We start from the raw sequence: 17415 nt of genomic DNA, 5'->3' as shown, positions 1-17415 counted from the left end.
ATTCTGTTTTTGCTCAGGTGTTCAGCTACAGTATCTTTAAAATTATGTAAGTGGAAGCAAACCTAATGATGTTTGTAATATTACATTTCCTTAATTATTTGATACTCAGAATTGCTTTGTGAATTGAATGTGTTAACAGCGATGTGTGTATCTATCTGCGCAAAACAAATCTGGTTGGATTTTCTTTATTACTTCAGTGTTTCTGTCATTAAGAGAGACTGTTTTCAGACCTCAGAAGAGCTAATCATTATTTATTACCATGATTAACTTTTCCTGATCATCCTTTCTAGCAATTCACAGAAAAAAGTATTCATCGTTGCGGAAGTCCCGGCCAACATGTCTAAGGTGTAGCCCTGAATCTGAGGTGCTAAAATGCGTTCTTTAATCGATCAGTTTTACTGGTAATGACAAAATTCAGTTTTTCACCATCAGATGCACTATTGCTTTTGTATAATTCCTGGCTGGGCTATTTTTAAGACGTCACACTACACCATACCACCACATACCTTAAAGCCAATTTCTGGTGACTATAATATCTATAATATCAAGTACACTATTTTAAAACATAGCCACCAAACATACCACTAATCTAATGAAGCAAATGTGCATTAAGTCCACCCCGTTAATTTCTGAAATCTGAATGACTCAGCTCAACATGAGATTTACATAATTTATGCAAATACAAAATGCACATTGCCCTTTAGGTCAGTCTAAAGCTTTGCCTTTACAAAGCTGAAGGTTGTTTCAGATACATGAGACAATGAACAGACTCTTGCCTCTAATGCCACATTTTCTAACCCTGTGGCTGAACTTTGATTGCGGATCGTTTTGCCACAAAAGCTCGTTAAGAGACAAACCTGTTTACTACAATCCCTCTGCTGGATGTGGAAATGCGGCCCATGGAAACAAATAAATCATTTGAATCACCCGTTGTGTAACTCCCCAGCGATTATGTATAATGGACAATGAATTCTTTTGTCACGAGGCCTTCCACTGTCAACCTCTTGCTATCATTATTCATTCAAATGTAAGTGGAGCTACTAGCTTGGAATCTATTAGGTGTTACAGCAGGGAAATTGGCAGCTCCATAGCGGGGCAGTTGGTAGCATAGTGATTAGCACTACTTTTATTTGATCTAAAGGTTGCAGGTTCAATCCCTACCTCTGGCTTTAGCACCCTTGAGCAAGGTACTTACCCTAAATTACCCAGCTGTATACATGGGTAGATAGTTGTAAGCTTGTAATAGTTGTGAACTTAACATTGTAAGTTCCTTTGGAGAAAAGTGTCCACTAAATGTATATATGCAGATTTTATTTCAGCATTAACACTTAGGCGCACAATTGAAATAATTACTGTATTTCTATAACTGAAGTCAGCTAGAGGAATTAATGTAAAATAAAGTAAATGGAGGGTAGCAGTGGTCCATAGCCTATCCTGGCAACACAGTGCATAAGGCATACTGAGCCACACTTGAACCCATGCCTAAACCCACAGCTTGGGAGCTATGAAGCACTAGTACTAACCAGTGTGCCATAGTGCCACCCCATGCTAAGGAGGTTTTGAAAGAAAATTTGCAAATAAATTGATCTACCAAAACCCAAAGCTGATATACTACCGTAAAAACCATTCGGTCATAGAAATGGCTAAATGACTGCACTATGATACCACTTATTATATAAAAATGGAATACAATATCAGCATCTCCTGTAAGGGGTTCAGGAGGGTTGGTGCTGCTGCATTAACAAAGAAATGTGTATAACCTCTTTCTCGCTAGTGTTTTTCCACACAGAGGGGGAATCTTAATTAACCTGCTGGAGTGACGTGTAGCTCAGCCATTACATGGCAAACTTACGGATATCACTGTCCCTCCCAGCAGGCCGTGCACAATCAATTGTAAGATTTAAATGGCCTCAGCATCACGGTTCCCTTGCTCACAGGGTTCAATAGCTGAAACAACAGTCATTCGTATTAGCCGATAGACACGGTGTGACCCCCGCAGCAGATTGAGAGTCGTAAAAAGCGGCTCCTTCGGTCTGCATTTATTTAAGATAAACCTTGCTGTTGCTCATCTTTGCGCTCATTAGCAATGCGTGTCGAAGCTTTTTTTGCACCTTTGTATGCATCTCCCATCAGTGTGCAAATGAGAGTCCCTTTGGGCTGGCATTGATCCATTTTGTGGCTTGTATAGACAGGTGCAGGCCCTCATCTGTTTGCTGTTTCCAAAAAGTACCTCTGCCCCCATTTTAAGAGCAGAGGTTAGAATTCAGTCTTATACTAAATGGATTTGCATTTGTTTGGTCTGGCTGATACGCACTTCATTATCCAACCGAGGTTTCACACTAAATGTCTGGCCACCAGTACTCGTGACTCACCAGCACTTTCAACAGCAGCCATTTTATCCCCGAACTATGAGGCGCCATCCATGAGTCAGTTTCTTCACTTCATCGTCTCAGTGTCGGTCCTCTAAAGATTTAAGTAAAATTTGAAAGAAAAAGGGAGAATAAAGTGTAGTGTTTAAAATAACAGCCAGACAGTTTTGCACAAAATTTTATAACTGGATGATGTTCTTTATTCCATGGTTTATAATTATATTCAGCCTGTATTTATCTATATGTATCTTTCCTGAAAGTACAGTAACTGGGTTAATTCCATGTTACAATGGAAACAGTAAGATTGCACTGATTGATAGGGCTGTAGACCCAAAAAAGGTGTGCAGGTAAAATTCCCAGATAGGAATATAAGCATGCAAGGACTTGATTAAAGTTAACATTAAGCCCTAAACACTTTAACATCCAGGTTCTTACATAGACAATCCAAGTTTGTTTTGACTGTCCTATTTAAGCCACATTTAAACCCTGGGGATGAAGTTCGGTCAGGAGGCCACGCACAACATGTGAATTGAAACACATCTGTCACACGGTAATCCACTTGAACCCTCTCTGTTGAGTAAACACAAGTAATCGCTTCTCGCTACAGGCCAGATACTCAACTATGATAGTGATAACGTGCCAAGTAGTTTATAGCAACTTCTTCTGGTCACATTTCTGAAGTTGTAAATAAAATGAAGAACTTGCTGTACACATATTTATGAAACATACTTTTAATCCATATGGATGTATTTTCTTATGTCAATAAATAAACAGCTCAATATAAAATGTCTCCTGGCAAAGAAATGATAAATTTTAATGTTTTATTTTATTAGAAAGACTAACCACAGTTTCAGTTATTATGTATTTGCTGTGGATGCAGTTGATATGTTTATCACTGATGCAACCTCCGTATTTTAAATTCAGCCACTCTGCAGGAAGCATCTTAACAAAACATTGATCATTATGGTCCATTGGGCACTAAGAAATGAAAATTTGAGAAAAATTAAATTTAAAAAAAGTGTAACTTGGCATTTCACTTTCCGGTGGACGTAGAAACTGGAGTTCATGGTGCTCTCTGACTGGCTTTTCTGTTGATAGCTGAAGTACACAAGTGCTTCTGGCTAAGCCCAAGGCTACTGACTGGACAACCACTGAGCACTGAGGTCCCATCAGCTGCCCAAGTGATAAAACTCTCTCCACTTGCAAGACTGTCTTGTGTATCTGGATTACCTCCAATGCCCAATTAGCTGTAACATATCAACCGAAAGGCTGTTAGACGTGACCAAATCACTCCTTACCTGGGGCTGATGATTTCTGAGTTAGGCCGTACACAGCAGTTCAACTCCCAGAGCCCAATGATCACACTAACTGTCTCATTTTGTTTGGCATAGTATCACTGCTTCACTTAATTTCTCTGCAGATACAATGGTTACTGACTGTCCGGGACCTGTAATTGCATTTGATTATATGGGCTTATGCAACTGCGAGCGCATCCCAGGGATTGCACAAACAAAAAGGAAATACACAAGTCCTCTTTCCTAAAGTCATTTAAGGAAATGATGGTGGTGCAGTCACTTCTGAGCTCACCATTCCGTTGCATCCTACTCACACAAAGGCTTCTAACCAGGTGCAAATGCATATACAACGTTTCCTTCAAGCTATGGCGTTAGCCGCAGCCAAGACTAAGTTGTGTTTAGGACCAGCTGACTGCTGAGGATCATCGTCTCTGACAAGCCCTGCGGGCCAAGCCGAGCAAAGGTTCATGCAGCCGGGAGGTTGTCTGGCCTGCCAGGAAGCGACTTCACTGCTCCACTCCTCTTTTGCTTTGCCATCAATGTCTCAAACACGGTTGCATGCTTCATTTTGTGCTCTGAAAAACATTCTGGCAGTGCCATGGCAACACTCAAAGCCTTGAATATATTTGGACTAATTTCCACTCTTAACGAAACACGAAGCTTCACAGTATTTCTATTGACCGTGATCTCACTTTTAGGCTGTTATTTTTTTTAACATTTTTCTGTTGTTTAACTATGTGGGTCTTCCATACATCCTACCATAATGATATATCAGCCTTTTTTAATTTTATTGCTTCTCACTGCCACTTGACTGGGTTTGAGGATAAACTGTACGCTACAAAAACTGTGAAGAAATTAATTGTTCAGTAGGTGGTTTAATTTAAATATTCTTTCAGTTTTACTTAGAAATGCTGCACCCGTAGTTGTATAGCACAACTTTAAATTCCATCAAGTTAAAGGAAAAGTTGTGTTCTATAATTAAAAATGGAAGCCCAAAGTCAATTGCTATATTTTTAAAATGTATTTCATTGGCCCGTCAATTGAAAAATCAGTATTTGTTTTGGCCCAGTCATGTGACATACTGACCAAAGCATTTGACTCCGCAGAGTAGCTGTCTTTCTGTACGTCTTTGCACGTATTTTGACCGAATATCCAACAAGATCTCATTCCACTGCTGTCATCCCTTTTGTCCTGACCAGAACAACTTGATCGAGTTGAAGATGGCATGAACCATATCAACCAAGACATGAAGGAGGCCGAGAAAAATTTAAAAGATTTAGGGAAATGCTGTGGCATATTCGTGTGTCCTTGTAACAAGTAGGTACTGGCAAAGCACCCCGGGCCCCTGCGTCTGTGGTGGTGTCCGATGTCATTTCCTCTGTGGCGCTGAGTGTCTCAAGTTTGTCTTCTCCTCTTTGTCCTCTCTTTCTCTCTCCCTTTCTTTCTCACGTGCTTCGTTCTGTGGGGGATGTGTGACTTGTGGTTTAATCAGAGCAACTGGAGCGCATCGAGGAAGGGATGGACCAGATCAATAAGGACATGAAGGAGGCAGAAAAGAACTTGACGGATCTAGGAAAATTCTGTGGTCTTTGTACATGTCCGTGTAACAAGTAGGTGCTTCCGGTCTGCCGGCCTGCATGTCTGCCTGCCTGCCTGCCTGCCTGCAATGACAAAGACTAGAACATTCTTATGAGTCCTCCTCAACAGCAGTCAAGGCCCCACCCCCACCTCCACCCCCAACCCATGCCACACCCCCAAACCCCTCAAACCGCCAGTCCTACACCTTGGCTTGCTCTCTGCGGCGTGGTGATGGTGGTGGATGGTGGGTGGAAGGTGGGGAGGCCGAGGCAGGATGAGCATGTGGCATGCAGAATGCACTCTGACATATCTCTCACGCGGGATGGACGTGGCCATGGGCTCCGTGCCCTCTGTCAGAAAGCAGCAGCTGCAGCTGAGGCATGTGCCGGTAGCACGCTGTTTAGGTCTGCACCTAGCGCTGTTTTTGCATGGCCTTGGTCCTACGTCCTGGGGGTCCATAGGCCTACTACTACATAGTGCTCATTGGAAGTCACTTTGGAGGAAAAACATCTCCTAAATGAATGACCGTAAATGTACATGTAAATGAAGGTGAGAGGGTGTTTTACTCATGAGTACATATACGCTGTAGTTATAACTGAGCTGTGCATCACAACCCTCACGACCTGATATATCCAGCTGTACCCAGAATCCTCTACTGCTTGAATGAGAATGGACGAGGGCGGGGGAAAATGGGGGTTTTGGCCTATGGACATCAGGAACGTATATTCCCAGTTTGCCTGTTTCATTTTGTTGCAATGTAATCTCTCCATATGCTCAGCTGTGTGCAGATCCACAGCAAGAGATCAATGGTGGGTGGAAAGTGGAAAAAAAAAAGGGTTTTAATGATGCATGATCACCCAAGAGCAGGAGCTTCCCCAATATGGCCATAGACGCATTCCCAGTTCTTATCCTTTCTATCATACTCCTCCAGTCTCTTCAGACCACATGGGTTATACGGTTGAGCTTGTTATATTTAGTATATTGCTTTGCTGGCATTTTCTGCCAAAGCGGCTTGCAATTTTACACATTTTTTGAGGTTGTTATATTACTGCAGTAATTCGGGTTAAGTACTGGGATCAGTAACTGTGAACAGTCTTTAAGTAGAGAATTTGTTCTCTAAAAACCTGGCACTTGGTGGCTCATGGTCATTACGTATTTGATGATGCTACAAATACATATCAAGGACAGGAGACAATATGGAGCAGCTTGCATGAATGCCTGATATAGCTAGTGCTCATACTTGTACGTCTCACCGTATGACTGTACAGCTCATACATCTTGAACGTGATGCATGCTAAAGCAGCTCATGAAAAATGATGATGATGATAATGATGGTGATTATGATAGTGGTGATGATTATGATAACAACAGCAATACTAGTTTTGTTTTCTTTTCTTCATGAATTATACTTGGAAAATAGGGGATTATTTAGTTATTGCACAATGTGTCTCTTGACAGAAGGTGAAAGGGTAACATTTACATTCATGGTGATTCATGACATCTCCCAACACATGAACACAGACACATTTTCATCTTTACCCACCTGATAATTATAAGCCAAGCTTCTACCCCTTCTGTATGTATCCAGCTGAATCTAGCTGTCAACATAAACATTTGTATGTCGTGGCCAGTGGGTGGATGAAGAACATTTTTGTTCCTGTTGTATTCTCAGAATAGGTAGGCCTCAGTAACCAGTATGAAAGTTTTCCATAACATGTTGTTAGTGGCAGACTGAAAAGTGCACGAATTTGAAAGATTGTATAGTACATTTACAAGACATTATAATACCAGCCATTAATAATATTTATAATAATGCCATTAATAATTTGATAAGTTTTCTCCAGTGCCCTTTGATCAGTTTAAATCACTCTCTACAGGGTGAATTGAATTTTTCAATCACCCACCAACAAAGGCTACAAATGTTTTTATTTTTCTGTAAACGTTAAACCAACTCACACTCATAGAAAAATTAGTTATTATGTGATTAATTAAACTATTAATTTGTGATCAATTGTTTGACTAAATTTGTACCTCGGGGAAAGATTAAGACATTAAAAATGTGAACAATTTTTTCTGATTTGTTTTATTCCAGAAGTTTTGGAGAAAAGCTAAGACTGTATTGAAAACCATTCCAACAAAGCCAAGACTGTAAAGAAAACCAAGAATTTTCTTTATACTCTCTAAATGTTGATCTGAGATTTATAGTTAGGGTTTATAAGATTTAAATGCTGAAGGTATTGCAAAAAGTCTTACCTTTGAATAAAATAATAACCCGTGTAATTACTCTGAACAGTGAGAAAAAGCAGGCAGGTCAGGTTTCTTTAAATTCTTCATATAAGAAATGTATGTGAATGAGATTGCGCAAAACTGTACAGGGGAATTTATTACAAAATTATTACAAAAACTTGAAGAAACTAATGAATGCTGTAGGCTTGCTTGAAAATGACCAGCATTAATTCTTCAGCATAGAAGAGGAACATAAATCTTTTCCAGCTGCCTTCCCCAATCCTTAGAAAAACTTGAAAGTAAATGAAAGAGTCATAAAATCTGAAATCAGGACATGAGAATTAATATATTCTGCAGAGAGGAATAAATTATGTGCAGACTTCTGTGGACCATATTATGTGCTTAAAATTAGCAAATCAATTACTGTATATAAAAATGTTTATAAGCTCATGAAACTTATCAAAATTTGTCCATTAGTCCATATCAGTAAACCAGAGCAAATTAAAGAAAAGTTTGTTGAAAATATTGACGTTACAAAAAAAAACATGAGCAATTCTTCAAATATCTTCCTCTGCATTTTTTATCTAAAAAAAGTACGTTCCTTTTTTCTCTTGCAAACCCATACTGTACATTATCTAACATTTGAAATGTTCTGCATTGCAAACTGCTAACACCTCTGTTATTATTTTTTAAAGCAGTATTTACTTCGTTTTATACATATGGCCCACAGTTAGTTATTGTCATGTTCATGAATATTAATGTTGTTAGGCTTGTTATACTTCTCCTCACGCCAGACAATTAGAAAAGTATTGGGGGTAAACTCTCATATTTATTAGACTCCCACCATGTCTGGTTCCCTCTCTAGGTATCTGAGATGGGGGGCAGAGTGTGTACCAAGGTCTTGTCACTTGGTGTGCTGTCTGTCTTCTCCCACTTGTCCTTTGTGTTCTGTGTCATAGGCCAAAGGGTGGAAGTTCACATTTTGTGTAATCTCCCCTTTGTACCTCCTGCACTTATATATTAAAAAAACTGCATTTGTCTGACTTGTTAGATAATGATCATTGCTGGTTGTCGATTACAAGTGAGTTTACTGACTTGCTGATAAAACCAGTCTAAATATATGGATCCTGGGGTTGCTTGTTCTTACTCTCTGTAGCCTGGCCAATGTATGTAGGCAGCGAGCGGTGCTTGTCCCGGTGCTCAGCTCCTCTTTCTGTGTGCAGACTGAAAGGGGGCGGGGGCAAGGCTTGGGGCAACAACCAAGATGGTGTGGTGCAGAGCCAGCCTGCCCGTGTGGTGGATGAGAGTGAGCAGATGAACATCAGTGGAGGCTTCATCCGCAGGTAAGCGGAGGTGTGCCCGGCTCATGTGCCTGGTTTACACTTAAGGGCTTTGGGTCAACAGCGCTTATGAACTAAAACTTGTATGCAAAGCCATGTCCTTAACTACTACACCATGTGCTGGTACAGTACTGTACAAAAGTTTTAGGCACTTGGTTGGGGGAAAAAGTTGTAAAGTGAGAATGCTTCCAAAAATAATGATCTTAATTAATTATCTTCCTAAAAAGCTTAATAACCATCCATCATCAACAACTGCTTGGCACGGCGGGCTTGGCCGGGTCCTGCTCTCTGGCAGGTCTGGGGTTCGAGTCCTGCTTGGGGTGGCTTGTGATGGACTAGCGTCCTGTCCTGGGTGTGTTCCCTCCCCCTCCAGCCTTACACCCTGTAGGGCTAGGCTCTGGTTCGCTGCAACCCCGCTCAGGACAAGCGGTCTCAGTCAATGTGTGTGTGTGTGTGTGTGTGTGTGTGTGTGTGTGTGTGTGTGTGTGTGTAATTTCTTTCTTTAACGACATACAAAACCCTTACTGTAATACTGTAACTTTCTGCAAAAGGAATGCTGGTAAATCTAAAATATGCTCTTTCCCATTGACACTAATGCAGAAGACATTAAATAACCATCCAAAAGAAATATTTTTGTGAAACTCATCTAAGTGCCTAAGACTTTTGCGCAGTACTGTATACCTAGTAGGCGCAGATGAGGCCTTGCCCATATGGCATACCAAGTCTTGGAACCCACATGAATAGAGAGGTTAATATAGCACAATTTGGAGCTTTTTTTTTAAGCAAGCTAGACACAAAGATATATGTTTGCAGCTGTCTGCAGTCATTAATTGTTAATGATGACACATGCACTGAGACCATGAAGTGTACCACAGGAAAAAAATCTTGCAACCTAAACTGAAAGCTATACTAGCAATTTTGAGATTATTTGCAGACTATTTGTTCTATTTGTCCTCCTGCTATTTAAATTGCAATCAAAAGTCTGTGGATTATTAAGGCAGAGAAGATCAGTAGAGAGGAATGTTATTTAAGATGGGTTAAAGTCCCAGTTTCACCTGGACACAATATTGGAAGTCTTAAGGGGCCTTCACTGTGGCCATTAAACACCAAGAACCTGCTCTTCTGCCCATTGTATTTGCAGATTTTTACAGTGGGGTTGAATCTCTGTTTAACACTGCCATGTATGTTAATATTTTACCGTCATTGTTCAGGTGTACATTTTAGATTTGTATGCTGGATATTTACATGTATGTTGGCAGTGTTATGGGCCATACCTGCTCTCCCCCCTTCCAAAACAAGGATTATACTGCTTCCTTCTCACAGGGTAACAAATGATGCCCGAGAAAATGAAATGGATGAGAACTTGGAGCAGGTGGGTGGCATCATCGGAAACCTGCGCCACATGGCCCTGGATATGGGCAACGAGATTGATATCCAGAACCGCCAGATCGACCGGATCATGGAGAAGGTACTGGAAAGCTTCTTTTTGTGCTCGCATGTACCTGTAGCGGAGAGAAAATTTTGCAAAGTAAACCTGACGGCATTTACAGCTCAAAAAAAAATACGCAAATAAAAAAGGAAGTCTGTTTAACAAAAATTCACCCACTATACATCAGAAAAATATGGGGGGGAAATTATTCTCTGCTATGAATGTGGTACAGTTTTGTATGACTGTGAGTCTTCGTCTCCTCCAGGCTGACTCCAACAAAACCAGGATCGATGAGGCCAACCAGCGGGCCACAAAGATGCTGGGAAGTGGCTAAGCACCTGCCAAAAGTGCTTTTAAAACCTTCCATTCCCGCCCCTACCCAATCCCCCCTCCCCCTCCCCCTCCCCTCGCCCTCCGTGCTGTTCCTGGAACAGCACAAAACAGGCTTTTATCATGGTATTTACCTACTAGGTTTGCACACATGCTCATATTGTCCCCACATTGTCCAAATTGTTCTGTGTTGTCTGTCGGCTTTTTAAAAGATAGTCTTAAATGGTTTCCGTAAACGGGTTTCTTTTACTCTGTATCTTCTATATCTAAGGTTGTAAATACTGTATTTGTTGATTTGATGGTTATAGCTCACTTGTGAAGTTCTCGTTCTCTATTTTTTTTAAACTATATATTATATATATATATAAAATCATATATATATAAATATATTGTTACTGAATGACAACTATTGTAGGAATGCTACACAAAATGTTTTTCCTTTTCAGTATTTCAGTATTGTCCGAGTAAAAACGTGTCGTTCCATTTCGCTACTGCCGTGGTCCTTATCTCGATGTCGTGATGACGAGTGAAGAGGAGGAAGAGAAAAAGCACGAAAAACGACAGGAGGGCGCTCACCATTGTTGTCCTTGGCCTCCTTCTCTCGTTTGCTGCCATAACTTCATGTTTAGACTAAACTTTCACAGCTAAACAACATGAGATATAGACGTTGCACTTCAAGTGGTGTGATTTGTGCATAATGCATGATGAGTAATCTATTGTCAAAAAACACGTAGGGGAAAAAAATGGAGAAACATCTAACATGGCAGTGGCAGACTGACGGACGCATGCTCAGTGTTAGGACAAAGCTGAGAGTACCACAATACTGCACGTTTGCAATAGTGCCACTATTTCAGTCAACATTTATGACCTGGGACCAATCATTGTACAGATATGCAGTGATATGAAAAGACAGTACGGCTGTAGCACAAAATGGACCTGTTTTCTAAACAAACATGCAGTCGATGATTGATTATATATTGAGTAAATGTTGAAGGGTGAAGGCTGGTTGTGTATTGTATTGTATTATAGGGTGTGGATGCTCTTTGAGATGAAGAAGACTGCATACTTCTGTGCATATTTCTGAAAGACCTTACTTTTTTAGTGTATCTTGTTAGTTTGCTCCCCTTTTGTGGTTTGTTACTGGTAAGAAAATGACCAAGAACTTTTAAAGAAATGTTTTTTGTTGCCTAGAGCTATGCACACCAAATCACTAAGATGTTGAGTATATCAAATAACAATAACTAAAAAAAACCTTACTAGAATGAAACATTAAAATGTTACATTGAAACTGTGAGATACAAGTCGTCAATGCATGTAATACTGAAACTCCTTATTGTTTCCTGTTGGTTCTGTGAAGTGATTTTGTAGGTAGTTGATAGCGGAAATGATTAAATGTTAATAAACCTTTGTGTGCAGTTTTTGTGGTTCTTTCTGCCCTTCATCATTCTCATGTCTTGTGTCCGATGCCATAGAAACTGAAGTTATGGCCACAATATGCTCAGCTTTTCCAATGAGGTACTGAACTGAGTACCCACCTGCAATATCCCTCAGAATGTCTCGGAATAAATGCATGGCCAAGTGCTATGAACCCTTGATCCTACATGGATTTGCACATGAAACCCATTCTCATTTTAAGCCTTAGCACTCCATGGCCTTCAGCATTTTAAAGTCAAAAGAAATATGTGCCAGTGATTTCTTTGTGCAAGGAGTAGGGTAATACATATTTCTTTGCTTTTGGTCTCCATTCAGATGATTTAGATAAGTGGCAGGGACATGAGAAGGTACAGGGAGAAATAAAGCTGAAAGTTTGAAGGAGATATGACAAGCGATAGATAGATAGATAGATAGATAGATAGATAGATAGATAGACGGGCACATGTGTTTCCAAAATATTAACAGCAGGAATGGCCTTTGGATATATTTTAAAAGCATGAAGAAAGCTGCTATTTACTTGTAAAACAAGTAATAAAGTCACCTTCGAGATGGTCAGATTTTACATGCACTTATTTCTGCAATCCTGCCCAGGGAGTAGGGGGGCGCGGTACGCAGAGGCACAGCGGGCTTGGCCGGGTCCCATTCTCTGGCGGGTCTGAGTTCGAGTCCCGCTTGGGGTGCCTTGCGACGGACTGGCGTCCCGTCCTGGGTGTGTCCCCTCCCCCTCCGGCCTTGCGCCCTGTGTTGCTGGGTTAGGCTCCGGCTCGCTGCAACCCTGCTCGGGACAAGCAGTTTCAGACGGTGTGAGTGTGTTTCCAGGGAGTACCTTATCCTACTCCCCTCGTCCTGGGATTGGTTCCACAACTAAAAAGATTTCACATGTTTACTTTAAATTACATTTTTTAAATTCATTTAAAAACACTGTTTTTGTTCATAGGGCATTTAATCAAAATCAGTTTACCACCTCTCCTTCTGCCTCCCTCACATATGCAAGTGTGCTTAAATACTGCTAACACAGAGATGTACACACAGACTCCCAAAACGTGCATTATTCAATGTCTTTTCATAAAAAGCAGTGCACCTCCACCCAACACACAAACAGAAACACAACCTCCCCCTGCATCCATATTCAGCGTATCCATATTCTGCTTCACACACATGTAGACACAGATCCCTGAACTACTGCTAAAAATTGTCCAGTGGTACACAGATGCGCACACACTCCGTCAGTACTCTCTCAGTATCAGCACAAACTCTCTCTTTCTTTCTCACACACACACACACACACACACACACACACACACACACACACAAAGCATTAGCAGTTATGTAAGGACTCTGCGAGCCCCCACACAAGCCCACACAGCCCTGACTCACACGATATAGTCACCCAGACCAGCTGCTAGGCTTCACAGGCTGGACATAGATATATGTAAGAGATCGGCAGAGTAGAGCCTCTGCAGGCCTTCAAGACGCACGCCGTTGTTTCCACCTTGAATGATACGGCAGCGTCAACACTTAGCTCTGCTTCAATGAGCCATCTTGATTTTGGAAACGCTGGCAAAACGGCTATTGGATCTTTGTGCTTGTTTTAGGTAGTGGTGGTGACACAGGTATAACGTGGTTATTTAAAATGTTGAAACCCAGTGTACACAGATTAATATATTTATACAGATGGGATTTCAAAAACTTTGAGGGGTCTAAATTGTAATTCAGAAATGATATCTGATAAAAGTGCATCCTGACATTTAAAAGACTATCATGGCCCAGAAGTCAATCTAGACAGGGCAATGCTGTACATCTCTTCTCTCCTGATAGATGTTGAGTACACTGGAGCAAGGTGGTAGGCGTGATCGAACCAAACAGCGTGATGGGAACAAGGTCAGCCACGCCAACGCACCGTACACCCCCTGCGGATCCTTGTATGGCGGAGGAGCTTGGCCTCCTCACATACTGAGAAATAAACCCCCAACATCCCCTGCTGTGCTACCTCTTGCTCACACTGTTATCAGCCTTACATATCAGGATGGAAAATACACACGACATGTGATTTACGGGAGATGGCGAGCACTTTAAAGTGTGTATGAAACTATATCTCATCCCTGCTTTTTCTATATTCGCTGCCCCTGAAAAACTCCAATTCTGAAGATATTAGAATGGAAATAACACAGGATTTAAGGAGTAATTTGTGCATTTTTTATATCTAATAACATAGGTATTCAAATAAATTTACTAGAGTTTCCCACTGCATGTCAAAACCAGTGTTAGATGTGTATACAGCACTAGTCAAAAGCCTGAGTACTGGAAACTAGTTTTTTTTATAATCAACAATGTTTTGCATTATATAACTTCCTCAAAATGCTTGTGATAAAGAATGAAAATTCTTTCGAAATCTCAGTTTCCTCAGAATAGCCAGCCTTCGCCTTCGCAAGCACAAGGTATTCGACTAACTAATTTCAACAGGTCAACCAGTCAACGTTGACCGCTACTGTACCATTACATTAGATAATTGCCTTAAATCATAAACGTAAGAAATGTAAATAATTCAGGTTACATTTACTCATTTAGCTACCACGGTTCTCCATGGTGACTTAATAATATTAAGCTATTCATCACAATAATTTAGCCATTTATATAGCTATGCCATTTTTACCATATCAGATCAGGGTACATCTCTCAGGGACACTACAGGAGAAGGTAGGATTCAGACCTGAGCCCGTTGATTAATTTGACAGCAGCTCTAACCACTATGCCACCTACTGCCCCAGTTTAGGGAGTGAATGGTGACAAATGGCGTTTACTTGTCACGTGAGCGACACTCATATCATCAGTGCTTTATGACTGGGAGGAACGCTTCATTCTAGAACATTGTACCTTGAGTCATTTGATGGCTTCAAGGTCTATCGCTTCATGAATGGAGTGCGGAAAAACAGTTTGGATGAGTTGTTTCCCTGCGAGGCTTCGCAACCTGGGCTCAGCATGACAGTCTCTGTAAATGTCACCACACAGTCACACCTGTCCCCCAAGAGGCCCCACTTCCTCACGTTGTGCCCCTTCAACCACCACCTCTACCACCCACCCTCAGCAAGACCCTCATGGGCAGACTACAGGAGGGCCGCATCATCACTCTGTTTGTACCTCCTCCTCCTCCTCCTCCTCCTCCTCCTCCTCCCACTCACTCTTTCATCACTGACTCTAGCACCTCTTCCCCAATACTCCGTCCCCTCCTGATACACACATCTCCCAGGTTGGTAGAGTCATCGCACACTGGCTTCAAACATTATCCCCTGTGCAGCCTTGTGTATATACAGTACATTGTGTTTACCCTCCCCACCCCCACTTTATTCACACGGCACGCGGCAGCAACAATGAAATTAAACCAGGGATGAGTCAGAGACAGCGCTCTGCTCATCGTCACATCGGGGATTGGATCATTGTGTTTTTAATGCCGACTGACAGACCACTGCTTGCAGCCAAGGACGGAGAGGTGTTGGGGAGGCATGAAAGCACATGGCAGTTGGAGGTGTAGCGTCCCATGGTAAAGCAGCCCGGTGACAAGCAGCGCTGTGAGTGGGAGAGGATTGCAGGGAAGCCCGTCACAAAGACCCATCCCTTTGCTGTTGTTGTGGCGGGGGGTCGGGGGCGGCGACAGACGAGGATGTGACAAACCTCACGCCACAAGGGGTCGGTTGTGACGTGATGGTGAAGGAAGAGGGTTTGGGGGCGATGGGGGGTGGTGATTGAGGGCCGGGATTTCAGGGGGAGCTTTTCTCCTGACGGTACGTCGGCCTCCGCTGAGGTTCAAGCACACAGATGTCTCATTCTGCAGATGGGAGACATTCGGTCACATTTGCGCAAGGTGTCTCATGTGCTGTCACAAAGAAGCACGGGGAGAAGGAAGATAATCTGAAACACGAGCTCGTGTCATTTCCTTCGGCGCTGCAGTTTAACGCAAGAAGAAATATTTCAGAAACACACTGGATTCATTATTTTCGTGTAAAAACTGTCATTTTTATATCATCAGCGCCATGTAATTAAAGCTTCGCTTATGTGACACCAGCTGCATATCAATTATGAAACACTAAAATTGCCACCACATTTTATCTTAAACAATAGACAGAAGAAGTCAAAAGTTAGGCAGCTATTTCGAACATGTTGTTCATTTTGTGCATGACAGTGACCCACATAATTACAGTGTATTATTTCAAAGATCAGTGGCAGACAGAATTCGGGCCTTAACGATTACAAAGCACCAGCATCTCCTGAATACATATGAATTATAGTAGGAAGGAATTGGGAATTAAAAGATGCTCTTTTTATTCAGCCAGTATAGGTACCTTGTGATAACTTGGCCCACAGACATCATCTGTTCTGTAGCTAGACGTGTCCTGTATCCCTCAATGACAAACTATACACTTACGTCCATAAAAATGTTCTTCTCTCTCACTAAGTGTTACATGTGATTGGCTTTGACGACAGTTTGCCAATGGTGACATCTAATGTTCAAGGAGTGTCTGTGATTGAATAAACATTTCACGTTTAGCTCATTCAGAGGAAAGCACAACACTGGTCTGTAAAGTCTTTAGATATACATGACTGTCACAGAAAATGAAACTCGCTCACTTTCTATAATCGCTTGCCCTGGTCAGGGTCGCGGCTCGATGGGGCCCATCCTAGAATCAATAGGCACAGAGTTGGGAGGTTTGCCGTAGACAGGATGTCAGTCCATTGCAGGGTAGACACACATACTCACTTGCCCATTTATACACTACAGGCAATTTAGAGTCACCAGTTCATCTGAACTGTATGTCTTTGGACTGTGGGAGGAAACCAGAGCGCCCAGAGGAAACCCACACAGACACGGGGAGAACATACAAACTCCACACAGACTTAATTGGATTCGAACCTATGGCTAAACAACCCAGGCACAGTGAGCTGGCAGTGCCGCTTGCTGCCCCACCATGTGACCCTAAAAAAGAACATTTTTATTTACACTTTTCATTAAATATTCTGCCCCATTTAACTTCATTCCTGCTGCAAATCTAGCAATTTATGTTTCAAAAGTTAAGGCTGCATTAACTGGCGACTGGTCAAACCCATGCTTTTATCGGAGTTTAAACTGTTTCTTTGGAAGCCGAGTGCTGAGCCCATACTCAGCACTATCTCTGCTGGGACCTGGAGACATACACTTCAGATAAGTGAAGGTAATTACTGGTTTTCCAGCCTCGTGTGTCGTGAGGAGTCCTTGCTACTGTCCCCCCAACTTGGTGTTGGGGTCTCTTTTGTTGTCTGCCACTAGGCCTTACAAAGAAAACTCTAGGCAGTCTTACATTTTAGACAACGTTTCATTAAATCAAGACCAACAGGGGGCGTAGCAGTTAGTGCTGCTGTGTTGCATACTGAAACTTCTTGAT

General features: G+C 41.8%; 1 protein-coding gene across 1 annotated transcript in view; it reads left to right on the top strand.

Annotated features, from left to right (window-relative positions):
- Positions 1–11974, top strand: part of snap25b (synaptosome associated protein 25b) — a 39694-nt gene extending 27720 nt beyond the window's left edge. The window contains exons 5-8 of the mRNA XM_029258381.1: positions 5157–5274; positions 8692–8811; positions 10132–10276; positions 10503–11974. Of these exons, the coding sequence (XP_029114214.1) occupies positions 5157–5274; positions 8692–8811; positions 10132–10276; positions 10503–10571 (452 nt within the window). The 3' untranslated portion in view covers positions 10572–11974. The remainder of the gene's footprint in view (positions 1–5156; positions 5275–8691; positions 8812–10131; positions 10277–10502) is intronic.
- The last annotated feature ends 5441 nt before the right edge of the window (positions 11975–17415 follow it).

The sequence above is a fragment of the Scleropages formosus genome, chromosome 15 (assembly GCF_900964775.1).
Source record: "Scleropages formosus chromosome 15, fSclFor1.1, whole genome shotgun sequence".
Taxonomy (NCBI): Eukaryota; Metazoa; Chordata; class Actinopteri; order Osteoglossiformes; family Osteoglossidae; genus Scleropages; species Scleropages formosus.
This window is presented reverse-complemented; position numbering and strand designations above follow the sequence as displayed.